The sequence below is a fragment of the Coccinella septempunctata genome, chromosome 2 (assembly GCF_907165205.1).
Source record: "Coccinella septempunctata chromosome 2, icCocSept1.1, whole genome shotgun sequence".
NCBI classification, from domain to species: Eukaryota; Metazoa; Arthropoda; class Insecta; order Coleoptera; family Coccinellidae; genus Coccinella; species Coccinella septempunctata.
This window is the reverse complement of record NC_058190.1, coordinates 45,343,540-45,370,189: the sequence shown is the minus strand read 5'-3', so window position 1 is coordinate 45,370,189 and position 26,650 is coordinate 45,343,540. Positions and strand designations below refer to the sequence as shown.

Here is a 26,650-nt window from a genome sequence, read left to right as displayed (position 1 = left end):
GAATTCCGTCTTCGTTTCAAATTCAAAATTCGAGAACTAGCTTCGAGGTTTTCTTTATTTCGAAAAATTCACGAGTTCTGCAATTTTGCAGGTTTTCAATTTTCCAGTTTGGTTCATCGCACAAATTTTCATTCCTGAAAACACATTCCAGTAAACACAAATTTCCACTCTATGGTTGAAATAAAAAACGAGGTTATGACACCATCATAATTTCCATGATAATTTCAAATTTGAATTTTTTTCCCTGAGTAATGGATATTAAAGAACGAGTATTATATAGGAAGATTGAGGAAAGTGGTATAAGAGTTCAAGCCGATTTTGGTATAAAATGTCTCTCCCTTGTTATATTCCAAGAAACTAACGAGGAATTCTTAATATTCAAGTCGATGGTAGATTGAAAATAAAATGAAATTGGAATAACTTTTCCTTATGTAATGTAGATTCTAGAGCAAAATTTGAAACATCAAGCTGATAAACTAGGTCTAAGCGAGGATGACTACTTCGAAAAATTGATTTCTCTCTTTGAAAATCCATGTAGAGTGAAGTTCAACTTGTGTAATAACAACCTAACTGTGATTGAGGATGTGAATTCCCATCTTCAAGTCAAATACTTCACTTGCAATATCAACAAGGTGAAAACAATTATTCCTTAGAATTATATAATATAAGATGACTCTCATATTTTGAAATTTCCTGAAATGTGTAATTTTCAGGGATGATTTTATTTTTTTTGTCATGCTTGATTCAAAAGGCCTAATCTGTTAATAAAGTTGGAAGGCTCTATTTTGATGGTTTATCATATCATTGGCTAGTAATAATAGTAAAAAAAAAAGATTGCAGAGATTGATTAAAAAATGCATGAAAATATTCAAGAACCAGATAGTGGAAGATCAGATCACTCATTGAATTTTTATTTTCAGGCTAGCAGTTCTTCTATAGGGAGTTTCATTGATGACCTTCAATCTCAAAAGGCACATTCAGATAAACAGTGCAAGAAGCTCTTATATGACAATGATTGTCTTAAGAGGGATGTTGATGAATATAAAAAAAAATTGGAGGAATTAGTTGATAGGAAGATTATTGATGAACAAATGATGTTGAGAAACTTTGTTTTACTCTTGAATGAAAAGAAAAAAAGAATTCAGCATCTCAGTGAATTGTTAGAGGCATATAGAAATGATCCATCTTTAGCTGAACCAGTAGAAGTGAATATTAACTGTAATAAAAAAAGGAAAACAAAAAATACGACATCTAGAGAACCTCAATGTCAAATTGAAGAGAACATTTCTGATTCAGGATCGGGTGATTCAAACCATGCTTTTGAAATTGATAAGGAACATCTTGCTGATGGGATAAAAGCTGAAAGCACTTCTAGCAAACATGATGATATATTTGAGGAGTCTTCTTCAGATCAGGACTTGTCATTAATGAAATTTCCAAACCCAAATTCTCTAAAAAATTTTTCTGATATGTTAGCAAGCACCAGTAAGGAAATTACTCCTAATTCAGAATTGAAATCGAATGAAAATGATAAGCCTTCATTGAGTGCATCACTAGATTTTCAAATGGACAATATTGATACTCAGGAATATATTGATAATTTGTAAATTATTTTTAATACATGGAAATAATTGAATATGATAACTAATAATAAAAGAATTCAAATAACTAATATTCTTAATTCGTTATTTAACATTACTGATAATATTCAGCCCATTTTGATATATTCTATATCTCTGCAGATAGCCAAGAGGAAGGTTAATTTTTGATATTAGTGTTGTGTGAATGCAACATTCTGTTACATACATGCAACTCCTGCATTTGGGACATTCCTTCAGAATCAAACATCAAATAGGAAGGCATGCAAAGCTCAACTCCATTATTTTAATTTTGAGAGTTTTGTATAGGTGCTTTTGGTGAAACACTTAATTTTGACCAGGTCTAACTTCTGTTTATGGACTACTTTTGTTGAAAAAAACCCAGTTTAAAAACAATCAACAGTCTGTATATGTGTTCTGTCAAAGAAGTAAATCTTTGGCTCTGTGCTCTACTTAAAACTTCTATGCAAATAGTATCAACTCTATGGAACGACACAACTCTGTCTATGGTTAATAATATTGAGGTTATGAAATCCGAGGTAAAAACAAATATTTCGAAAATACATATGAAAACTTTTCGAAGAAAAATTAAAACTAGCATAACTTAAGGATAATTCAGTGTTCATTAAATTTCTTTAAACCTGTATTTTCAAAATGGCAGAGTTGGTACAGAAAACGTCTGAAATAACTGTCAAAGAATTGGAAGATCTCAAACAATCCAAATTATTGTCTGATGATACAATTCGTCGTATTGTTGTAGCAAGAAGACACATGGAATCCAAAATAAATAATGTTTCTAAGAATATTGATGATTATAGAAGCTATATTACGCACGAAAATCTGATATTGAACAAAATTAGAAAATGCCGTGACAAAAAGAAAACATCTGAGAAAAAAAATTCAGTGGAGAACAGTATAATTAGGAGGATAAGAAGATTGTATGAAACTGCCCTACAAAGATTTCCCAATGAATATTCCCTTCATGAAGGTTTTTATAAATTCTGTAAAGAAAATAACTACACCCCTTCAGCTTCACAAGCTGTTGACAACATGATTAAAATGTTCTCCTATAAGCCTGAAGTATGGAAATTAGCTGCTGGATGGTATTGTCATTTGAATGATACTGATAAAGCTCTACAGATACTTCATAAAGGCTTAACAGTAAATCCAGAAAGTACTGTTTTATTCAGTACTGCAATTGAATTAGAGATTAATCAGGTATCGAGTAATGATTGTTCACCTGAGCAAAGATTGTTCAAAGAAAATAAATGTGGTGAAAAAATCAAAACCTATGTTAATTTAATCCTAAAGAACATTAAGAATTTAGAGTATATTATTTCAACACTGGCTATTTTGGAAGGTCATAATTATACAAATCCTGCACAGCAGTTGATTTTGGACCATTTATTCCAGAATCACTCTAGTGAAGACGTAGTCTGGCACACATTAGCTAAGAGAGAAAAAAAAGGTAAGATAAATTGATCCCTAAACTAATAATTATGATGCTAGTTTGAATAAATAAATGATTTTAGGTATGCATTTTGTCACCAATCCTAATGAACAGCCAAGATCAAATAGTTTTGCTAAATCATGCATAATGTATTGCATAGATAAATATGAGCAAGGCTTACTGCTGGTAGCTGAGGATAGAAAAAAAAAATTATGGAGTAATTACTTGGAAACTCTCATTGAAATACAGGAAGAAAATGTACAGACACAAAGTATTGATAGAGAAGGTTTACTGAAAACAGCTCTCCAACAAGCCCATCGTGATAAATGCTTGGAAGAATATCATTACAATATATGGGTGGAAATGATGCCAGATGATGAAGCCAGAAAAACGCTTGAAGAAGCCACTAGTATTTTTCCACAGTCAGAAGAATTGTGGAAAATGCAATTGAGATATGCTATCAAAACAGATAGCGTCAATGATGTGAACGTTACATTTAAGCTAGGTGTATTAGCATTACAAGAAAGGGCACTCACTTTATGGTTGATGCTCTTGAGGTTCCATTTATTGATTTCAGAGAATGATAAGATGAGAGTAATATTTGAGGATGGTGTCAGACAACCTCCTGAAATTTCTGATGTTTTAAAGCCAAAATATATCGAGTGGATTGCTTTTCATGAAGGAATTGATGTAGCTAGAGCAAGATATAGGTAAGTTTAGTTGTAAACATTATGGCCTTGAATTATAGCCAGTTAATTTAATTAGAACAGATTTTCCAATTTGGTAAATTCAATTTCAAATTCTCACCTACATATACATTTCTAGATAACAGTTGAACCAATCACAGACATAAAAATATCATATCATCTATAACATTCTTATGTAAGAAACTAATTCTTTTTCAGCACCCTTGCTTTAGAGAGACCTTATTGCAAAGAGCTACATCTTCTCATGGGAAAGTTGGAATTTTCACAAATGAACATTGACCATGATAGCTGGCAGAAAGTGCATGAACTTGCCTGTGCACAATTTGGTGAAGAAGATGTTGACGTTTGGATTAATTACATAAAATTCATTTTATTCAGAAAACCTAATGATTTGCAGAATCAAATAACCAGAATCTGTCAAGAGTCAAAAAATAAGTTACCTCCCCTTCTTTGGCAACAAGTCAATGAAATCTATAAAAAATTGATTAGTGAATCATGAGTTTTTAAGGCAGAGATCAATCCCTCCCATAGACTTTATTAGTCTATGATCCCTCCATTTCCTATTTGAATTCTCACTATACACATCGATTTTGATTTAAGTTGACATTATTATTGAATATTGCTTTTATACCTTGTTTACTTTTTAAGCCGAAGATACAAATATAACTTGTTTTCCAAAAAATTTGTCTTATTGAATAACCTTGGTTGAGCTGTATTGGAAATTGAAAGTGTATTTTATTTAATGAGAGAAATACTTTCCATTTTTGGCAATTGAACTTCATTTATGATGCAGATAGAATGTGGGTGTTGATATAATGATTTCTGACAACAGCAGTTATTACTCCTGCACATCAATGATAAGTTATCACAACCACATAATAATGGATAATTTATTTGAGAATAACTACCCAAGAGAAATATCACATCCATATTATTTTTTTATTATCTTTTTATTTTTGGTAGATTTCAATGAGAAAATGAATATTTACAAATCATAAAATTATGCCAAGTTCATTAGACGAGTAGAGGAAAATGCCAATCAATGCCTATCTCTTTCCCTATACTTATCTTCATCTCTCTTTTTATCTTTTCTATCCTTATCTTTTCTGTCTCGGTCTCTATCCCTCCTGTCCCTTTCTCTGTCTCGATCCTTTTTATCTTTTCTATCCTTATCTCTCTTATGCCTTTCTCTACTGTGACTCCTGCTTCTTCTTCCTCTTTCTCTTGATTTACTGCGCTTTCTTTTTCTCTCCTTTTCTTTTTTTTCTGGTACATATTCCTCCAATTGATATTTAGTTGTATCATCTTCTAATTCCATATCTTCATCTAAATCATCTTCTAAAGCCGAAATCTTTGCTTCAATTTCATTGTTTTCCTCCAGGATATGTCTTTTCTGAATTCTGGGTAATATGACATCACAAACCTTGAAAAAATAATTTTTGTGAAAATTACTATCGAACTCCCTAAAGATAATTCTGATGATGATAATCTTGCCTAAAATATAGAATGAACAGAAATTTTTTTTTAATTTTCAACAGATTTTTCAATAATTTTCAACTGTTAATTTGTTATCAGCTGACTGGACGTTGCCTTGATACTTTATATTGATCTTTTGCACCAATTAACTTGTTCTCAAATAAATATATGGAAAATAAAACAATTACCCGTTCATCTCGTAACAATTCATCAATGAACTCATCCATATGAACTAACTCAAATTCAGCACTTCTATTCTGTCTTCTTAATTTCCTATTATCGTTATACAATGGTTCTAAATATTTATAGCAGTCTAATGAAGTACCAGTTAATCTCATGTAGAATGCCCCAAGAGCTCTCACATACTTGAATTCTTCATTCTTGATAAATTCAACAACAATATCTTTTTCAGGTTGAATTTGCAACATTTTCAAAGTAAGACACAAAAAAGGTGTCGGCTTAATATTACCGCCAAAGACGCCCCCAATGAAACGTAACTCCATTGCTTTATCCACTAAAAGTTCAGCTGTTAAAGCGAAGCATTCCTCTTTCCAGTACTTAGAATCGTATATACGGGAACGAATAATTTTTTCTACTAAATACTGAGGATTAGTTCCATGGATAGATTTGGCATCTTTGACCGTTCGATTAGCCATAGTATTAAGATTTTAACTAAGATTAATATAATAACATTATATCAAAAACAAAACGCTCTGTTGATGATAAATTGAGGTTATGTTTATATGGCATAGAAATTTCCAACTTTTTGATTCGTAATCCCTTATCTTCATATTATCATTAGAATAATTATTTTTCTTTTCTTATTTGAACAATCATTAACAATTATGTTATATTTATGTGATGAGTAAAATTCAGATTTCCAAAAGTAAAGTGAATACATTTGTAGTTTTATCTTTGGTTGGTTGGTGGTTGGTGGCCAAAGATTATAGAGTTAACTCTATAATCTTTGGTTGGTGGCATTTCTTGTCAAAGTCATTACATAACCTCAACAATGATGATTGAAAAAACTTCAAAATAAAATGCCGAATAACACTCCATATGCCGAATAAAGGATTATCAATATTATTATTGAGACAATAATTCCTAGGAAATCTAGGAACACAGATTACAGAGTCTAGAAATTTAGTTCACATTCATATTGCTCAGAATATATTTATTCAGTTTTTATGATTCTTTTCTTGAACACGAAGAAAACTGCTAAATCATTTTAAGCAGAAAATATCAATCAAAATGCAGTCGATTATTTTCGATGATATATTAGAACCAAGAAGGAAAGATTTAAGTAACTATTATTGGGTTTCGAGAAAAATTGATACTACTGTGGCATTCAAACAGCCAATTAGACCCACCCCAGAAAGTCACAAAGAAGATGTCATTAATCATATTCGAATTCAAGAATTGCTCGAGGCAGTAAGTTTCATGTATGAAAACTTCTAAGAGAGCAGGCAAACTCCTGTATGGATTATTCTAATGGCAGCTTCGATCACACATCTTTCAATGTTTTTGATCTGATTTGTGGCATCATTTCTGAAAATATCTTGATTTCATTCTTTAGCTCCCATATTTCCAAAAAAATTCATTTACCTTTCAATTTTGAGCAATATATTTATCATTCATGAATTAAAAGTTCGTTCTGTTCAAATTATATTTTTAGATATCTATTGAAAAAAGAATTCCCAAAGAATTTTTGGAAAGCCAAGTTCGTGTTATTCTAGATGAAATTGGGTACAATAAAAATCTTAGGGTAATTCGTGGCCTGGCTTTAATACTTATCAAAATATGTCTCAAAGTGTGCAAGGGAATATATGTGAATAATGATAGTATATTACATGTAAGTTTTATATAATGTTTTGGTAACAATTTTAATGAATTAATTTTAATGAAATTTTAGACCAAAGTCCTCATGGGTAGTAATCCTATAATTTTTGTCCCTAGTCACAGAAGTTATGCAGATTTTATTTTAATGTCATTTTCATGCTTCACATATGATGTTGAAATACCTGCTATAGCGGCCGGAATGGGTGAGAAGAAATATTGAAATTTATTTTCTTAGATTATTGATTATATCATATTTGTCTGCACTGTTTAGTAGTGGGGAGTTTCTTCAACAAATCTGAAAACTCTGAGGCTTCCCAGCATCATAGGTATAATTTACGTTGTTTGCAGTTGCATGAAAATTATAATTTTTCATTATTAATTTTTAAAAGTATTTTTTGATAATAAAATGCTCCTTTAGATTTTCATGAGATGTGGGCAATGGGATCAATTTTAAGGGATACTGGAGCATTTTTCATGAGGCGATCTTACAATAATGATTATTTATACTGGAGTACCTTCAAGCAATATATAAATCAGCTTGTAACCAAAGGAGAATTGCCGATAGAATTCTATATTGAGGGAACTAGGAGTAGAAGTAACAAATCTCTAATGCCAAAATATGGTGAGGATTTGTTACTTTATATATATAAATGGGTATATATACATATAACTAATAAGATAAATTATCTCAAGGTCTTCTCAATATGATTTTGAAACCCCTTTTTTTGAGACAAGTACCAGATATTATATTTGTGCCAATCAACATTAGTTATGAAAGAATTATGGAAGAAAAACTGTTTTCTTTTGAATTGCTGGGAGTGCCAAAACCTAAAGAGAGTACATCTGTGAGTATATATTTATACTACAAAATTATGTTGCACAAATTATCATGAGCCATGGTAAAACGCCTAAATTCTACTAACTTAAGAATAAGAATTCGATGACTGTTTTGATATAATTAAATTTCAGGCATTATTCAAGTCCCTCAGTATTATTAAGGAAAGATATGGAAGTATACATTTGAACTTCGGGAAACCAATTTCTAGCAAAGAGTTCTTTGGTGACAATTTGGATAAAACTAATCATAATATCGGTCCAATTCACCAACAAGAATTGAGTGATTTGGACAAAAAAATTATACCTTCCCTTGCACATGAAATAGTCCATTGTCAACAAAAATTATCGATCTTAAACATTATCAATTTGATTGCCATTATCGTAAATCACAATTTAACTAATAGTAAAGAACTCCTTACTTATGCTGAACTGAAGGATAAAGTCCTGTGGCTCAAGGGTGTTTTAGAAGAATTTGGTGCCAATGTCTGGTGTACACATATTGATGAAGAGATGGAGGAAGCTTTTGAAGTACATAAAAATAAAATTTTTGTGAATGATGGAAAAGTTGATGTTGTACGAGAAAATATTGATTTGACAAATTTAAATGTTACTAAACTGAAAGCTCACAAGCTCTCAGAGGAAGTAATGATTTATTCTGTTCCTCTGGTCATGCTTTATATTTATATAAATCCAGTTTTACATTATCTGATAGATTCAGCCATAATAGTAGCAGTTTTAAAAGTGAAATCTAGTACAACTTTAGGTAAGTCGACTTGGTGCTTAAATTAATATCTAATGAACATGTGAGCTTGAGGGATGCAGAAGTTTGTATGTGAAGACTTCAACCATTCATCTAGTAGATATCGCCTGCATGTTATTGTTATGGTAGATATATATTGATAAGAATGGATCTAATCTACACAAATTTCTATATTCCTCACCGCTCCACTCTTCAAGAAAAATTTTTGCAGTGAACTTGGTTTCAGATGTTCTAAAAAGTAGTTTTATTTATATGAGAAACATATTGCTATATGAATTCGTCACATCTTCTTCAAACATTGAAAAAGAATTTGAGAAAGCTCTTATTCAAAGTACAGCTATAAGTTTGATTAAGAAGTCAGATCATAATACCTATAATTTAGGGCATAACAAGGATATGCAAGATATATTGATATCAGTAATACAACCATTCTTTTACTCCTATAATGAAATCATAAGGATTCTTGAGGTAATTTGTATCGATCCTATCAAAGGAAAGATCATTATTGATCTATCGTTCTAGACTTGTAGTAGTTGTGACGAGAAGACAATATTGACTGAAGCACAAAAGAAAATTGAAGCAGAAATGAGACGTCAGTTCATTCACCCATACAGTTTGAATTTGGATACATTTTCAAATTGCCTGAGCGCTCTGACCTATTTCAGTGCACTGAAAAAAGCGAGGGGGTAAGTTAACTCTAGGTCATATGTTTAGACCCTCCATAGTTGTACGTTTTGAATTATGTCAAACTGAAAAACCTCCTTCAATATTAATTTTTTTTCACTTCAGAGTTAATGGGTGGTACTATGAAGTGGATCAAGGGAAACTATTGGAAATTAAATGCAACATTGGTAAGAGAATCAATCACATGTTGAAACTGTCGATTTCACAAGTCCTTTTTCAGAGCCTTATATGTGGAACTTATTCGAGGGAAAAACGTTAAACTTGTTTTTGAAACATAAGCTATAAACGTTATGTTTTTACATGGTTTTAAGTATTCTTTGGGAAATTATTTCAACTATTGGTGATATCTTTTATATCTGGATTTATCTATGTATGAGTTTTTAAATATTTATTGGTTTTATATAGGTATTGAATTTTTGTTGGTTTCATCAGTATTAAAATATTTGTTAATTCAAATATTGATTGTATTAGCCTTCCAAAACCAGTTAAAATTTCTTTTAAATTGGTTGGTGGAAAATGTTGAAAGAAAGATATTAGGATGTAAATGCATACTACACCTATATAAAAAAAACTCTAATTGCCTAGTCTTTATTATGAACTTTTATCACATTCTCTATTCATTTGGAACACTTCTATTTGGAATACTACTTGATTTCAGACCTTCTAGGAATAAGTTTTCGTCAACTATAGTTGTAGTAAATCTTGCTCCTCTGAAGTTTTGAGGTTCTGATAATGAGGATTTTCTGAATTCTTCTTTGTTGGCAGCAACTGGACACGGTTGCGATTTTTGGGAACAAAATTTAGGCCTAGTCGATTTTGACTTTTCATCTTGTGAATCAGAGTTCTTCAAATTGATTGGTTTAGAGTTCAGAAAGTTACTTGAAAGGTTAACCATATTATCGCTAGCTCTCCTAGGTGTTAGTTCAACAACCAAATAGCTATCTTTGCTAGGAGATTTTCCATGGAAACTTTTAGAAATTCTACCTATACGTGGTAGTTCAATAAAACTTTCCTTTACTTTCACTGTGCCTAATTTTTTATTTTCTTTTGTAGTCGAATTTTCAACGTTATTCTCGGTTTTGAATGATGAACTGTCCAAAAATTTCTCCTTTTCAGACACCCATTTATCAGAACCAAGGCTAGGGGTGAGATTCTTGACTGAATTCACAGCAAAATTTATGTCGCAGTTATTCTTGTAGCATGAATTCTTCTTTTTTTCCATTTGTCCTCTGCCATCATTCCATGATGTTTTGAATTTTGAATGACAATCGGTCGAGTATTGATTGCATATTGGAGATGTAGCCTTTTCTTGACATGTTGCCTCGTTATCTGTTACGGAATCAATAGTGTTTAAATTTTCTCCACATTCTAGGAGTGGATAGTTGAACATTTGCTCAATATTCAATAATTTTTTTTCTTGACATTCGATCTTTGGTAATTCCACTTTAGGACCAGATATTGGTGTCGTCGTTTCACTTCCTAAAACAAAGGTATTAGAAAAAAATTTCTGGGATAATATTGTGCGAAATCTTTCCAACTTCCTGACCTTCCAAGTTGAATCTTCCAAAATATTCCAGTAATTCGTCCTCCTGGGATTGTTGTTGAGAATCAAGCTGAATTCTCACATTTCCTAAATCTTCATCAAGTTCGGCAGCCATATTTGGGAAGATTTTAGAAATGTTGTCCATAGTCAATCTGATCATGAAAATGTATTAATACATTTAAATTCATTGCGAAATTCATCATTGCTTGGATAGTTACGCTCCAATTGGAAAGCAAAGCTTTAATAGCATATAATATTTAATCAAAAATAGTGAGAAGTGTTTAGCAGAAGCATTCATGTTATGCAGTCAAACAGGATGATACATCTATAGGCGTGTGGATGTTGCGCATATTTCAAAAATGAGATGAATTCCTGATACAATAGGTTACACATTTCCCCGGTGAAACCTGATCGATCAAACATATTCAAGAATGATCAACTATAACAACGAAACATTCCAACCCCTCTGTTGAGAACTATAAATCTATCAATTGACTGTAAATAATTTCATAAGTTTAGAATAAATATATTGTATTTCTTTACTGCATAAACTACTTACCCTGTTCATTTCTAATTCCATTATACGACTTATCCCTCAAGAAAAATGTAAAAATTGTTTTCTTGGCCAACTTCTAGCTTGCAGCATTGTTATTCGTTTTTTAAAAATACGCTCGAGTAGACAATTATAACCAATTAAAATTATATATTATTCTGCAAACTGATTAATGAGTAAGGTGAGGAATAGTTGGATGTTATAACTGCCATTGATTTATAATGTTAGGCAGAAGACGGCTAATATAAGCATTGTGTTGAAATAATGAATTGTCATCCTGTATATTCGAAGGTGTATAATATTTGCCTACTGGCTACTTAGGCTATTAAATACAACATGTAAGTGCAATAATGCCAATGAGATCTTATTCTTGAAAATATTGGGTTTTTATAAATTTCAAACAGAATCCATTTCATTCATTATAATAGTTTTAAAATCATAACATTCCTTAAATTCATGCAATTTGAACAAAAATATTCAAAAGATGCAGCGAATATTCGACAGAGAAAAACTGATAAAACATGCAACTGAAAGCAAAAAATTTACAACATATAAGAAACTTAATGCTCCATAACATCGGAGGAACTAATAGATTTTTATAGAATTTATTGCTTTAAATACCCATCGTAACTGATCGCACTTGAAGATAAGTCACTGCTTTCCTTTGAGTTTGTTTCTGATAAACCTGGAGATGATTGCCCGCTACTTGATACATAACTTGGTGGTCCACTCCAAACTCCTTAAAAAAATTCATTACTAACGAAAAATTTTTCATCCTCACCCGTTTTTATCTTGTTCAAAACTGCATATTCTTAGATCGACTCATCAATTTTTTTAATGCTCAACTTACCATTACAAGGGCTCTTCAGGGGTGGCTCTCCAAGCGATGATAAATTGGTTGATGTTGATTGCGACCCCACAGGGGTTGGTAAGGGTGTAGACGGGTACTTCGGTGGAGTAGATGAAGGTGTTTTGAACAAAGATGCTTTGGTCATGCGATCTAAGAAAGCATCGATTTGTCTTAGTGACAGAGCGTTGTGCAAAGTTTCCAATGGCCTAATCGGTGGAACTCCACCAAATCCTTCCAAACCTGCAAAAGGTACGGCAAAAAAGACAGCGGTCTACAATCTACCACTATGCTAGCACACGAAATCATGCTCCAATGAAGATGAATCACCAGTGGGGGAGGGGTAAGTGTTGCCGCGCCCCCTCCTCAAAGGAAGCGATAAAATGTAATCTGATGTAATGTGCTATGAAGTGATTCGGGAGGACACCATCTATTTGTTCACAAATGCGGTGAGAGGTTGCTTTTAGAAATATGTGGCTCTCAAATAGTAGTTTTGAAAATTAACGTTCTGTGTCTGGTTTTGGTTCTTAGCTTGTACCAGCTGTACCGTCACATTATTTGAAGCTTAAGCTTACATATTTCAATCCATAATTCTCCATTATTCATAAAATCACGACAAAATTCGTCAGCATTTTAAAGGTGAGTTTATACACCACATAGAATAAGCAACCTGAATTGCAATTTTGCTTTTTATTTTTTCCTTATTTTATTAGCGGTATAAAATCACCCTGCAGGCGTCTAAAAGTTCTCTATAGACAGCTGTCATCATCCTAATTTTTAATGAGGCGCGAACAATAGGAAAAAACAAGACAAATTTATGCTCTAGAGACAAAGACCATAAGAAAGGACAAACACAGGATTTCTTCTAGGCAAATCCATGAAACTGGAACGGGATACAAATGTTTCTACTTACCAGAAACGCTCGTCGCGCTCGGAATCATATCTCTCAGATTCGGCGCGCTGGAACTGCCCGAAATAACAGCGGTACTAAACAAAGAATTGGTGCTCCCTAGGGTGGTCCTCTTGAAAGTAAAATCCCATCCGAACGCAGGAGTCTGAATCACCCTGAAGTAATTCATCTGACCGGCTATACTATGACGATGGCGCTTTTCTGGTGAGCTGTTTGACTCTGTATAGGACATGCAAGGGTTTGTCACACAAGGTGATGATGGTTGCGAGATGGAACGTACTTGTTTGGGATACATATAGTTGGGCGGAGAAGTCAAGAAAGACAAGATGGTAGAGGGCGCCCGTCGAAACCACAAAGAGTTCTCGCATAAACAAAACGATAAAGTGGCTTCAGTATCTTTGGAAATATCATCAGCTACTGAAGCTTCGTTATTCTGCTCCAACCAACGTAGCCTATCCGAGCAACATATAATCTCGGTATCGAGAATATTGGGATCCGAAAATGACCTCTGTTTATACTTGGATAGGCTACATTTATCGTGAAAATCTCTTGCTATTTCTTCCGTATAACATGTATTACTACGGGGTCTAAATGTGATATCACTCAGTGGTAATTCATTAGTGCTCATCCTTGAATTACTGTTATCGTTTTGATTCGATGTGAAAATCTCTAAATTTAATTCGGTCAGAGGCAATTCATTTGTGGAACTTTGTGGTTTAGACTTGCTTATTGTTAATGGTTCAGTATCTAAGCCTCCTATGGTGCCCTGAGACACCAAGTTGGATCTTGCTTCGACGTTATAGGATACTGGGGAGTTTATGATTATTATTGGCACTTTGGGTCTTAGTTTGTGAGATTGATCATCCTCAAATTGTTCTTTAGTGAGGTCAATTTTGAAATGAGAGGCACATTGTTAAATGTATAAATGTTAATAATAAAGGAAGCCAAGCAGGCAGGTGATAGAAGAAAAGAAACAATTAATTATATATTCACAGCCACCACCTAAAGCTACAATGAAACATGATGGCAAATGATGAAAAATTCAAGTTGTAAAATTTAACAAAATATTCTCCTTTCATTCACCACCATTTTCATAAAATAATAAAATAAAAACATCAACACATAATCTTATTAGAAATTGAATGGTTTAATCTGAAAGTCAGCGAACTAAGTATTCAATGACAAAGACTTTTTTTAGAGGTTTAGAGTTACTTGTAATAGACCAAAAACTGCCATTCAAATGAAACATTATTGATTTTTCCAATAAAATTCTGTTATAGATCAGTTTTTAGTTATGAACATAATCTTTATGAATACAGATATGATTTTCCTGTGTAATACAGAGCCCCATCTACATTGATTACAGCCAGTTTCACAATTATCAATGTCTCTTTAATTCAATGCTTCTTTTAGTTTCTCTTTTCATCAGAGTTTTTTGGAACTGGCTGTTAATCCTGGATTATTGGATGTTAGTATTCGAAAATCCCAAATTAATGTATTAGTCAAAATTCAGTCCTAATAAAGGGTGTTGCACACAAAATGTCCAATAGAAGTATCTAGAAAAACGAATCAGTTTTTTCTAAAAATTTGTGGATGATTATGAATGGCCAAATCTATTCAACTAAAATACTCCCGTCTTGATAGTACCTCTGGTAATTTCAAATTTTTAGAAAAAAATTATTCGGTTTTCTAGGATACTTCTAGTGGGCACTTTTTGTGACACACCTTGTATACCTACATATACTTCCCAATAGGCAAACAGTGTATTCCAAGCACATGCCTTGAAAACAAAACTGCTTTTATTAAACAAAATTCCAATTCACATTCAAATTACTGGAAAACTCAATGAAAGAATTTTCAATCTCTGTGCCTAGCAAGACAATATTCAGATTACTGAACCAATAATGTTTTCTATTACTGACTTGACTCTTGAAAAGTTGGACAGATTAAGAAGCAGCAACAAAAGCAGTTATGTCGTTTATAGATAGGAATAAAAGAGGAAAAAAGGAAACAAAAATATATGAAACCCTAGTAGGCGTTACACCTGTAGGGTGAGATATATTTTTGAGGAAAGTTGTAAAGCACCAGTCGCATAGGACAACCAGACAGACGAGTTAATCCATTTCAACTTGACTTTGATCATGCACAGGCATTCATGAATGACATACTTTTTCGATTTGTGAGTCACTTTCACGACATAATTCAGATGAGTAAGTATAAAATTTTTAAAACTGCATAAAAAAACTAAAACCAATTCTAATTTGAAAAGTTATGCATGAAGTTTTGTTTATTCTTCACACTTTTATTGAGACATCAGGACATTAAACATTAATCGCGTGTTTGCATTCCTAAAAATTGTTAAAGCTTCAGAAAGCCCATACAATTGAAAAACTTTCTTGCCTGTTGCAATTTTTTCATGATTCATGATCAACAAGAGTAGAATTCCATACGAACCTCGAAATGAGTTCAATCATATTATCATATCAGATGTTATTATATCTGCATTAATGAGTGATGTGCGATTTCATGAAGTGACTCACAACACATTCACGACCAATAAAAGTAGGACATAAGAGAGGTACGTAAAATCTGATCTAAGAAGTGCCTTTCAAAATTAAAAAGCCCAAGTTTGTGATAATCAATTCTACGAATAGCGCAAAATCAAGTTGAATATGTATTACCAATTGTTTACTCTTTACCTACTTCTGTAAAAAAACTCAGGACAATTATACAAATTTCAAAATCAACAATCGACTTTTTTCCCTCAATTAAACGAAATTACTCTAGGCCCCAATGGATATACAAATGTATGAAGTCATACCTGAGCTGTTAACAGCATCCAAACTTTGAAATTGCACTTTTTCAGCTGTTTGAAAAAATTAGTCATATTAAAGGGCAAACCAGAATCTCCATGCAATATAATTTCCAATACAACTTGTGTTTCGAAGCATCTACCAAAACTGAATATGCTTCTACTTTTTTGTGATTTTGTACCATGGTTAGAAAAAGATTAGTTCATAAAAAACTTATATGATTGTACCTTTTTCCTTTTTAGGGCTCTTGTTGTCATAGCTTTTTGACCTTGGTTCGGGATCAGGGCTCAATGTTCTGTTGGCCATATAGTTTTTACCATTTTTACGTTTGCCTTGTTGTGCAAGTTCTTCGTTCAACTTTTTCGCTAAATGAGCTGCTTCATGTCCGCATACTGTGTGAGAATTTCTGTAAATGGATTTTAATAGATACCAGTAAACAGAAATCAAAATCATTTTGACTCACCCTATCGGAATAGGATCGCTTGTTTTGGTACGATATTTACGACTGCCTGACGTGCTCGGCAAAAATATACTATAATTGTGTCTAGAACCCAAAGTTTCCATTGAAGACTTTGAAGCTGGCCTGTCTTCGTCTAATGTCGATTCACTTTCTTCATCTATTCTGAGCGAACATTGGCTCTTAGCATCCTCAGGGGGTGTTGGGGTAGCCGAATTATTTGAACTCTGAGAAATAAAAAATTAAGTACGTGGAAAACAAACCTCTTGGGTTATTATCTCACAGAAGTTTTGGTGCTTGAAGACTCATTCCTTGAGTGTGGTCTGAAACCAGGTCCTGGTGGCAGATTTTTCTGAACGCAACAATTCACTCCTGGACTAAAGTGGAGTTCCACGTGAAATCTTTCTTCGCTCGAAGGATCCTTGGTTGGATCCTCATATAGCATGATCACCACTTGGGACATATAGTTGAGTTCAGATACCATGGAGACATATTCCATAGCCCTCCGCCACTGTTCATCCTTTGTTATCTGAAGAGGAAGGCAAAGATTTCAAGTCCCATGTAGATTTTTTCAACAAATCCTAAAATATTCAAAAAACTCGTATTAAATTGACGGTACTCACATCTAACAATCCTCCGTGCCTCAAAACAGTTATCAGTGAATGCACGTGACTTTCACTGGTGAAATAAAGCCTTGTCCTTACATGTCTACCTGGACTGGAAACACCATGGGAATATCTAGGGTTTAACCTATTAACAGTCTCTTCATTTTCCTCAATGTTTCTCTGTAAGTCAGCTTTGATTTTTTTCAGCAATGGGGTGCATATACCTTGACCAATAGTCAATTTTTCCTGCGCTGTAAGCCCATATTCCTGAGGTATCACTATGTCTGCCAAATACTTGGCGTACAAATAAAGCTCTTCAGCTTGTTCAAATTGTAAAGTATGCTGGTTATGCTGGAGGTCATACTTAATGCAGTCGTAAATATCAGGAATCTTACTGATGTCAAAAGTCTTATTTTTGGTGAAGAAGTCTTTTTCGATTTTGCCCCATCTGCGTCCCATCAGTTCCCACGTTTCGCCATGGTAAAGTACTGCGTCTATGGGCAAATTCGCGATCTCAAATTACTGATCATGAATTATTCTTGAAAATTTACCTTTGGTTTTACTATCGTCCTTTTTTATTTGAACGATTTCCATCAGGGACTTTATCAACAGGTGTACATGTTTGCAACATTTAACAGGATTCTTTACAAATTCTAGAGCATCAGCTATGCTAGATGAATTACACGGATTTATCATATCCCTGTCTTCTTGAGTGAAATCACGGTCTAATTGCATTAGTTCATGCAGCCTAGATTTACACCTGTGAGGAAAAATGTGATGAATTGTCAATACTCTTTATGCTCCACAGATTTAGAGCTCATTAAAATAGAGAAGTACCACTTCAACACTCACATATTTTGATATTTACTGCTATCACAGTCATTGTCAAGGAGCCCATTAGTATTTGCGCTTTTCACCATCTGGACCAATATTGGCGTAAGCTCCCCTTCCAAAGCAAGTAGCCCTTTTGCAAAAGCTGCTGCAGTCATCTGCACGCGACCCTCATCGGATGCGTATATTTTAAGGTCATGACGAAATGTAGAATGAAGTCTCAACAAACCCAGACCTTGGGCGCCAGAATATTCGCCTAAAAATGTCGATGAGGATTGTAACTGACCAATCAACGACAAAAATTCTCGCATTTCATTCAACTCCCATCGAAAAAAATCAATGTACAGGGTAATTTTGTGCGGAAAATTTGCAAGTTTGGGTTTTCGACAATGAACTTTCTCCCTAAAATACCTTTTGATCTTCACAACTTTCGGTTATACCGAAAATAGCCCACTACCTTCTCAGTTCAAATAATGGCATACCCAGTATTTCTTTGCATCGTTAGATAGCTGGTTTGATGAAAATTTCAACAGTATGCTTAGGGTAGAAACCCAACGGTTCGTAAGTTATTGGGATTCTTATGAAAAAAATTAAGAAAACTGAACATCATACTTTTTACCAATATGTAGTATTATAACACGGCTGTGCGATTTCTGTTTCCACCATTTTTTCCATAAGAATTACAATAATTCATAAACTGTTGAGTTTTTACGCAGCATATGGCATAATGTTGAAATTGTTCAATTTAAGCGGAAGTTGCAGTGGTCTGAAAATATTTTAGGGAGATGTTTCATTATCAGGGGAGATAGTTCATTGTCCAAAAATTTCAGCACAAAATTTGTATAAAAGCTGATGGGCCATTGCGGTGAATCACCCTATATAACAAATTAGGATGGTAGGAATGGACACTACTATTATGAAAATTGTATAAGTCTCCAATCTTCGAAAATAAGCAGAATACTTTTTTTCATAATATACTTTGAATGTAGGAATTCTCAGAAAACACTTGGGGATATTTAATCAATTATACAGAGAAGTAACAAGTCAAATCAAATCAACAAACAGTGCTGCAACTTAAAATAATGATGTTTAAAACATTTTTCAAGTGCATGCTGAAATTCTAAATAGGAGAATGTTTCAATTAAAAATAAAAAGCGGAATACGAACCGGCCAGATGTCTACCTTGTCCGCCAGGGTACATGCATCGGAATATACGTCCTAATTCTTCTGCTTGTATCCTGCCTGCAGGAGTGAGTTCACCTCCCCATTTCAAAATAAGCACCAATGATGGTTCCGCTGGTTTGTCTACTGGAAGGAGGTACATTAACTGACTTGAAAGGAATGAAGAGGGTTATTCGACATAAACATACACAAGTATCCAAAGAAATGAACATTTCCTCTTTCATAACCCGAAATGAAATCCGTTCAAAAAATCTTCATACCTGACGAACAAAAAATTCTATAAATGGACCTGAAATTCCGGTAAATTACGAGAAACTCGAAAACGACTGGATCGATTCTGACCAAAATACAGACTGTTTTTTTTTTAGATTCAAAATTTACGTCCTCTGGAACATACTGTTTTTTTCAAAAAGTAAAGGGTGCATAACAAGCTCCTATGAGCTGAAGCTTGTTAAAAAGAGTCTCACAGTTCCAAGTATTAGAGAAAAATCTCATTGTGCATCCATATATATGGCAACGAAATTTCATTACCATCATCAGAACTGGAACCTCTCGGTCTTCCTTTAGGCTGATATTTCATTTGTACCTTCCTATTAATTCCCGAAAAATGTCCATACCTGAAAACACAGACTTTTTAATATATCCTATTTAAAATCGCTGAAAACGCACATTTCCAAAACTCCCTTCAATTGTTCCAACTTCCCCTGTTTCTCCTCGATTTCCGGATCTGCCTCATGCTGCTGAATCTCGGCTAGTAACCCCCTGGCTATATCCAGGATTTCCTGCAACTGCTTAGGTCTCTTGAGCTTCACGTGGCCATGTTTGTAACCGTCGTACTTCTCAAATATTTCAAAAAACTTGGGATGTCTAACTTCGACTTTCATCTTCTGCTTGGGGGTCCTGTCCCCGTGTCTTATCACTCCGACTACGCACCTTAGCTCCATCATTTTTCCGAACGTGGTTGGTACTATTGGTGGATCGTCCAGCTGGAATGGAACCGACCACGGGATGTGGAGAGTCGGCGCTAACTCCCTCAGTATCATATTTCCTAAGATCTTAGCGCAATCGTCGTAATACTTGTTGGAATTCTTCACGAAGCTGAAGCCGTTCACGTCGCACACGAAAGATTTTCCATTCGCTCTAAAACAAAATTTAGAGGTATAAAAAGGACTTTATTGTAATTATCGATTCCAATTTGTACCGGAGTAAGTCGAATCCGCACACGGCCTGTTTAAAGGCCAAGCATACTTTTCTGGAAATCAATTTCTCTGCGTTACTCAAGATCACTGGGTATCTTATTTCTTTGCCCTCTCTATCCCTTTCGACTTTTCCATCTAGAGCTGGTGATTTTCGGGCTTCGGCATGAGCATAATCTGGTCCAACAGTATAAACCTAGGATGGTCAAATGATCATTTGAAATACGGTTCATTAAAACAATTCATCGAGCTTACCTTTACATCGGTGCCATCTGTAGGCATAAAATCTTCATATATATAACTGCCAGTCTTTCTCACTCTAGATTCAGGTGAATATACACTACTCCGGCTGCCAATCTGAGAATAATAGAAACCCTTAAATTATTTTAGATAATTGTTTCAAGACTCGACACACTTACTCTACAACAAGTACTCAAATTAGGGATGCAAATTCATAACATTGAACATAGATTCAGATAGATAGCATGCCTAATAAATATAGTCCGTCTACTCTGAGAAATACACAGTACGAAATAGATTAAAAGGGAGAAATTATGAAAAAAAAAGGTAGTCAGAGCGTTCCAATGCAAAACGAAGTAAACTGTAAGTGACCAATTTTATTCCACACAAAGGTGTTGTGAAATATTTCTGGCTAACACTTGAGTTGGATATGAAACAATGGCTGCAATGAAAGCTCCAATATGCATTTCACTTTCAATTATAATTTTTCACCCGAGAATGACCTCATTTTTTTTCGGAACGCTCACAAGAAGAAATGAATAAAACTACTGGATCCCCCAAAACATTCACCAACAAGCCAATCTAATACTACTGAAAAAATAGTGAAAATTTATACACACCTTGCGGAATAGGCGCTGACTACCACCGCCAGCTGATGTCGGATAGTAAATATAAATATTATGATCCTCTGCGGATACTGGTTTTTCAACAAACGGTTTATTGAAAACAACACCATTTACCTCTACATGATCTTCTGATTCAACAAGTTCATGATCTGAAGAGAAATACTGATCAAAATTGTTTTATATCACTTTAATGGTTTTTCTTCAATTGTTGAGATGAAAATCTGCCTTTGTTCATGTTTTAAATTAGATGAATTAAAGGTACCTAGTAAATCCACTCTCCTCTACCGAAGATGCTTGCTGAAAATAGTGAAATACTTACGTTTTGGATCAGGACTGTCCCTGTCCAACACCGCATATCTAGGTATTTCAATTCCTTCAGATTCTAATATGGAATACACCTTCCTTCTATCTTGAATATCATACTGCATGTGTAAATTGTTTATGACATAAGGATTATGTAATTGGGCATACTGTATAGCTTTATCCAGAGGAAAACCTTTTGAATGAAATGATATAAGACAGTCACAAACTGGCCATTCTTCAACAGCTTTCTGGAATGTAGAAAAATTCACATCTGGATCTCTTCAATTACTTTTTTCAATGAATTCATAATTATTTCTTTTCTTTCATGTATATCAGCGTAGTATATTGAAATTAGATTACAACACAAAACTCACATTTAGGATCACATCTTCTGGGAAAACTGTAACTTTTATGTACTCAAATTCTTGCAGTCTAGTGAGTATTTCCTTCATAGGTTTACTTTGGGATTTTTTGGACATTGCACAAACGCCCACAATAACAACTTTCTCCCCATCGTCTAAGCTAGGACCTCCTAAGGAGGTATCACTGGAGTCACATAACTCTATGTCACCCTATAAATTCAAAATAATGCTATATATTATATATTTATATAACTATAAAAGTTAATAAAATAGGAATGTATTTCATTGTATCATTTTATATAGAAATGAGAAATATTGAAATAGCAGAATACAAATACGATGTAAGCAGTTTAATTTTAACGTGCGAAGCAGCTTGTTCAATTGATATTTCTACAAAATATATGGAAAATCTGATGAAAATTCGCCAATTGGGTCTTGTTAGAATTTTCTCATATTGTTAGATGATGATTGTCAAATTTTAAAACTAACATATCTCTCAAAAAAATTTGCAGATAAACATTAGCTTGTATTTCCCCAGAAATTTATTAGCAAATGGTGTCCAAGATAATGATGAAAACAGACAGGTACATAAAACTCATTTCACTAATTAAAATTTTACAATATACCGATATACCACTTCCTAATAAGTAAAATACCTATATCAATTAATAATTTTAATCAATTTACCTTATTATTCTTCCTCAAAGAATAATTCATGTATGTTTTTTCATTAAAAATGAACATAGTTAAATCTAAATGGGATAAGTTATTGTGAGGTTGTTGGAATTATCCAGATGATAATCTTAAATTTTAGAACACATGCATGTGCTCTTTCATTTATCATTTGAATCAGATCTATTTTCTTTCTTTTCCTTCATTTTGTTCGGAAATTCCTTAATCAAATTTTCAAAATATATATACTATCATTATTTCAATACTCCTCCAACAAGATTTTGGAAAAGTTTCCAACATATATTTTTTTGCATAATTTTCAGATCCTGACTTCAGTCGACTGTCCAGAAAATTCGCAGTCTCATCTACTTAATTATCACCCAGAACAGCCTATAGCGCTTACTTTTGGTTAATTAATCAATTCTACTTGAAAAAATATCAACAATGGGTGTTTTTGAAGCTAATGGAATCATTCGATTTTTTTCTCACCATTATTCCCCTTGAAAACTCGCCAAGGCATTATCAACAACCGATATTTACATATAAAAACTCAAAATAGTGACGAAGCATGACGTTATTTTCGTATCCAAATCGAATTGAGGGTCAACAAATTTCTGGCAAAGGAAATAGAGCGGCGATAAGCGATCGAATAAGTAGATACGAAAACTATTGAATATGGAAATTATGCTGCATTTTTGAGAATTTAGAATTTTTATAATAGTGACTGGAAAACTTTTTAACTACACTTAGTGAAATAAGAAGGGATAATATCTTCAACTTGTTTTTCTAATAATGAAACTATAACATTTCCAAGAAACCCTATTATCATCTGACAGGAAATTCATGTTTTTGGTGACCCTATACTTCGACAGGATGAGGTGTCGTTTCAAACAACTAGAGTTTCCCAAGATTAAATGCGACACAGCCTGTAGAGAATGGTGCCACAGATATTCAATGGGATTTAAATCTAGGGACGGGTGTGGCAATTGAAAATTATCAACATCTTGGATAGTCCATAGTTCTTTCGAGTTTTGTCTTGTTAAAAACGGACTTATGGACGGCCATATAGAAAAGGCAGTTAAGTCCATTTGTGAATGCTTCTTAAGCCCGTTTGTAACAGCCGAGAATTCTTTGTAGAAATCTCTACAAAATTTCGGCAAGAAAACGGCAGAGATTATTCTGTATGCAACTAAACAGTGAATTCTACCGAAAGTACGAGTAAATTCTCTACAGAATTTTCGGCTGTTGCAAACGGGCTTTAATAGCAAGCAAAGAAACAAGTTCAAAAAGCTGTACATCAAGTCTTTCAACCCTCATATTCTTGATGAAAGAAATTATGGAAAGAAAGTGTGAACTATCTGAGACCTTCTAGATCGAGCTTGAGAAAACCAAAGATTCTGAGAGTGCACCCTTTTCCAGACAGTTGAGGCAGTGCCAGCAAAGAGATGCTAATCTCCACAAGCGTGTTAATGAGAGTTCCTGAGAACCATTGAAATAAGAAAGGAACAATCTTATTGACAGATGCTGTTTACGTGATTTCTGAGAAGATTTCACTCATACAGGTTCATTTTTTTTTTTATATTTGAAATTCCAGCAACTGCGAAAACTTCAGAGCTGGCTTTCTTGGAGATTATCTAACGTAATTTGAACGTGTCACGCAAGCATACTGTTAAATCGAATGAAAAATAACCGAAAGCCGTCAATCAAATTAACGATATATAATAGAAATTCTCATAACAATACCCCTGACGACTGTGAATCTGCCCAGTCGTAATAATCCTCGTACTCTGAATCCATTCTGATGCTAATAACCAGAAAACTCACTGACGACTAGACTTATCTATACCGAGAAAGATAACTCTGAAACGAAAATCTGATTACGGGTTATTAAATTGTTTGATTTTGAAGATGTTATACAACGGCCGCCCTCTGATGTTAGATAATGCGTCTAATCTATTGTAGGTATAACTAAACTTTATATTCGGTTAGGTCAATAAGTGGATATGCCATTATGTAAATTGATACAGTCCATCTAATTATCCAAATGTTGACAGAAGGAGGTGTATACAGTTCTCATTTACACGGAGTTGAGTGAGTAGGATTATTAAATATTAATAATTGAGCCAAACAAAAAACAAATCACTCCAGCAATTTATACAGTGAATGGTTTCGTTACGTAGATACCAAAAAACTAAATTACTAGAATTTAAACTTTCTACAAAAAAAGCGATTCAGCTGCGATGTGAAAAGTTTTAATCAGCAAGGTTCGAATCTCGCACCACAAGGGTCCCTAAATTAATACAACTGAATTTGGTCACAGATTCTCGAGATAAAATAGGGAGACCCCTATTTTTGATTTTGCCAGGAGGCAGCCTTTTTTCGCCCTCGAAAATAGCCTTTTTATTTTATTTCAGATTCCAGTCATACGAAAATCACTTAAATATAATATGCGAAATCTCAAACTGCTACTAATTGTGACGATGGACTGCCTTAAGACATTCTTTACTGATCCTTAATGTCTTTTGGAACCACTAAAAATCAAACGCGACGCGTATTTTAATTCCTTGAAAATTGTTAAGCCGCTAAAAAGCCCATTCAATTGAAAAACTTCCTTGTCTCTTCCATTTTTTTCATGAAATACAAGATTTTTGAGAAAAATCTAGGATTGTGATTGAACGCATTTCGAGATTCGTATAGAATTTTACTTGTTGATCACATTTAGATTTTGCGTTTCATGAAAAAATCGCAAGGACAAGAAAGTTTTTCTATTGAATTGGCTTTCTAGTGGTTCAACAATTTTCAAGGAATTAAAATACGCGGGTAATGTTTAGCGGTTCAAGTTTTCAAAAGATTCACAGCCTTAGGAAGTGTTCCAAGTTATTGCAGGGAAGGTATTCTTTGAAGGAAAGCCTGGGAAGCTAATAATGAAATATGATTATTTGGCTGACAAAAATACCAGTTATTTCTTTTTAAACTTTCTGGAGTAAAAGGTCTTCAGAGCATAATATGCTCACTGATTATTATTAGCTTATCATCACACCAATCTTGCCAGATAAAAAGATTAAAATAAAGTACATATAAAAATTTTCTGAACAAAAATATTTACCATTAATGCTAATCCATATGTAACTTTAGGTTTTCATTTGATCAGTCACTCAAAACTGAAAGTTCAGGTGACTTATGTAAAATTTGTCATTTTTTTTTTCGAAACATTCCACCTCAAAATTGAAATGACGACTTAATGACCTCTAATCCCTCATGCCCCAAGAAGATTGTTGCAGTGAAGATGATCAACTAACAACCTTACTGAATAAACTAGATAAATTGGCACTAGCAATAGATGGTCCTTGGTTGGTCTTTGTTTTCGTTGCTTCTGTCTTGAAATATACATGTCTTCTTGCATTGCAGATCTTCTAGTGAGTGCATTAATATTTTAAGTCTCATCAATTACTAGCAAAAAACTCTGAGACATCATTGAAATAAATTATTTTTTGTAGTTTTTCCTGAGAGCTTTTTAGTAGACATCAAATCAAATTTACATTCAACTATTGGATTTAATACTTTATTATCTAGAATATTATGAAAAACTTTGTGTATACAATGAGAAAATAGTCTTAATTCTTTTCTTTCGCTATTGAAGAACAATGCATATTGAATTTCTTAATGGTATCACACAATATGTTATGTATTTATTACAGCATTTGAGGAGGTTTGAAATGTAGCCAAGACAGGAGCATATAGATGAAAAATTGAGGGAGGAAGAAAATATCAATTTTAATTTAAAGCTTACCGTTCCAACATAAAATTGAGTTGGTCTTGCAGCATTCCGTAGCCCTTGGTAACCATGTTCCAATTCAGTATAAGACATAGGAAACATAAAGGAAAGGCTGTTCCAAAGGAGAAATATTGAAATTAATCATTTACTTAATAAGTTGTTACAATCTTCATTCAATAAACGATGAATGAAAAGGAAGAATGAACTCACCTAAACTGATCTACTAGTGAGAATTATTAGAGGATATGCTTTGAATGGCATACGATAGTATTTACAAGATATTATATTCCATAAGAATTACAGCATTCTTGAGGAAAATCTTTGTTTTGTTGAGAAAATCTTTCTTGATTAATGTTTAAAAAATAAATAATATTCTTTGTTTTG

The 26,650-nt window shown here is 33.4% G+C and overlaps 5 protein-coding genes across 13 annotated transcripts; 3 read left to right on the top strand and 2 right to left on the bottom strand.

Moving 5' to 3' along the window:
* The first annotated feature begins 178 nt into the window (after positions 1-178).
* On the top strand, positions 179-1,672 carry LOC123306415. Its single transcript, XM_044888399.1, has 3 exons — positions 179-389; positions 441-632; positions 921-1,672. Exons 1-3 carry the CDS (start codon positions 252-254, stop codon positions 1,605-1,607), a joined length of 1,017 nt encoding a protein of 338 aa, XP_044744334.1. The 5' UTR covers positions 179-251; the 3' UTR covers positions 1,608-1,672.
* Positions 1,673-2,093: 421 nt separating this feature from the next.
* Positions 2,094-4,551, top strand: LOC123306414 (U3 small nucleolar RNA-associated protein 6 homolog). The gene is made up of 3 exons (XM_044888398.1): positions 2,094-3,066; positions 3,131-3,758; positions 3,954-4,551. Exons 1-3 carry the CDS (start codon positions 2,253-2,255, stop codon positions 4,252-4,254), a joined length of 1,743 nt encoding a protein of 580 aa, XP_044744333.1. The 5' UTR covers positions 2,094-2,252; the 3' UTR covers positions 4,255-4,551.
* A 129-nt stretch (positions 4,552-4,680) lies between these two features.
* Positions 4,681-5,982, bottom strand: LOC123306416 (pre-mRNA-splicing factor 38). The gene is made up of 2 exons (XM_044888400.1): positions 5,420-5,982; positions 4,681-5,178 (listed from the first exon to the last, which is right to left on the bottom strand). Exons 1-2 carry the CDS (start codon positions 5,885-5,887, stop codon positions 4,795-4,797), a joined length of 852 nt encoding a protein of 283 aa, XP_044744335.1. The 5' UTR covers positions 5,888-5,982; the 3' UTR covers positions 4,681-4,794.
* Positions 5,983-6,250: 268 nt separating this feature from the next.
* On the top strand, positions 6,251-9,807 carry LOC123306680 (dihydroxyacetone phosphate acyltransferase). The gene is made up of 10 exons (XM_044888793.1): positions 6,251-6,662; positions 6,907-7,083; positions 7,144-7,273; positions 7,489-7,692; positions 7,764-7,915; positions 8,040-8,670; positions 8,894-9,135; positions 9,190-9,353; positions 9,457-9,518; positions 9,572-9,807. The coding sequence occupies exons 1-10, from the start codon at positions 6,483-6,485 to the stop codon at positions 9,634-9,636; spliced, it is 2,007 nt and encodes a 668-aa protein (XP_044744728.1). The 5' UTR covers positions 6,251-6,482; the 3' UTR covers positions 9,637-9,807.
* A 116-nt stretch (positions 9,808-9,923) lies between these two features.
* LOC123306679 (inositol hexakisphosphate and diphosphoinositol-pentakisphosphate kinase 2) lies at positions 9,924-26,634 on the bottom strand. Of its 9 annotated transcripts, none has more exons than XM_044888786.1 (22): positions 26,477-26,634; positions 26,282-26,378; positions 21,832-22,029; positions 21,474-21,705; positions 21,149-21,303; positions 20,544-20,663; positions 20,294-20,484; positions 19,762-20,232; positions 19,624-19,709; positions 19,078-19,218; positions 17,932-18,166; positions 17,631-17,839; positions 17,098-17,573; positions 16,758-17,003; positions 16,481-16,701; positions 16,245-16,423; positions 16,026-16,070; positions 13,208-13,423; positions 12,298-12,537; positions 12,069-12,183; positions 10,898-11,046; positions 9,924-10,830 (listed from the first exon to the last, which is right to left on the bottom strand). In XM_044888786.1, exons 2-22 carry the CDS (start codon positions 26,366-26,368, stop codon positions 9,965-9,967), a joined length of 4,878 nt encoding a protein of 1,625 aa, XP_044744721.1. In that variant the 5' UTR covers positions 26,369-26,378; positions 26,477-26,634; the 3' UTR covers positions 9,924-9,964. The 9 variants fall into 9 exon arrangements, with proteins under 9 accessions (XP_044744721.1, XP_044744718.1, XP_044744720.1 ...); XM_044888783.1 differs by having other exon boundaries at positions 12,069-12,186; positions 26,477-26,633; XM_044888785.1 differs by having other exon boundaries at positions 12,069-12,186; positions 19,078-19,215; positions 26,477-26,633.
* Positions 26,635-26,650: the final 16 nt, after the last annotated feature.

Coding starts and splice junctions, on each gene's coding strand:
- LOC123306415 (XM_044888399.1), top strand. CDS start 252: ATGGATATTAAAGAACGAGTATTATATAGGAAGATTGAGGAAAGTGGT. Junction 390..440: donor TCTTAATATTCAAGTCGATG/GTAGATTGAAAA, acceptor TATGTAATGTAG/ATTCTAGAGCAAAATTTGAA. Junction 633..920: donor TCACTTGCAATATCAACAAG/GTGAAAACAATT, acceptor TTTTATTTTCAG/GCTAGCAGTTCTTCTATAGG.
- LOC123306414 (XM_044888398.1), top strand. CDS start 2,253: ATGGCAGAGTTGGTACAGAAAACGTCTGAAATAACTGTCAAAGAATTG. Junction 3,067..3,130: donor AGCTAAGAGAGAAAAAAAAG/GTAAGATAAATT, acceptor AAATGATTTTAG/GTATGCATTTTGTCACCAAT. Junction 3,759..3,953: donor GTAGCTAGAGCAAGATATAG/GTAAGTTTAGTT, acceptor ATTCTTTTTCAG/CACCCTTGCTTTAGAGAGAC.
- LOC123306416 (XM_044888400.1), bottom strand. CDS start 5,887: ATGGCTAATCGAACGGTCAAAGATGCCAAATCTATCCATGGAACTAAT. Junction 5,179..5,419: donor AATTGTTACGAGATGAACGG/GTAATTGTTTTA, acceptor TATTTTTTCAAG/GTTTGTGATGTCATATTACC.
- LOC123306680 (XM_044888793.1), top strand. CDS start 6,483: ATGCAGTCGATTATTTTCGATGATATATTAGAACCAAGAAGGAAAGAT. Junction 7,084..7,143: donor ATAATGATAGTATATTACAT/GTAAGTTTTATA, acceptor ATGAAATTTTAG/ACCAAAGTCCTCATGGGTAG. Junction 7,693..7,763: donor ATCTCTAATGCCAAAATATG/GTGAGGATTTGT, acceptor AATTATCTCAAG/GTCTTCTCAATATGATTTTG.
- LOC123306679 (XM_044888783.1), bottom strand. CDS start 26,368: ATGTTTCCTATGTCTTATACTGAATTGGAACATGGTTACCAAGGGCTA. Junction 17,004..17,097: donor GGCACGGAGGATTGTTAGAT/GTGAGTACCGTC, acceptor CTTCCTCTTCAG/ATAACAAAGGATGAACAGTG. Junction 16,424..16,480: donor AGCGATCCTATTCCGATAGG/GTGAGTCAAAAT, acceptor ATCCATTTACAG/AAATTCTCACACAGTATGCG.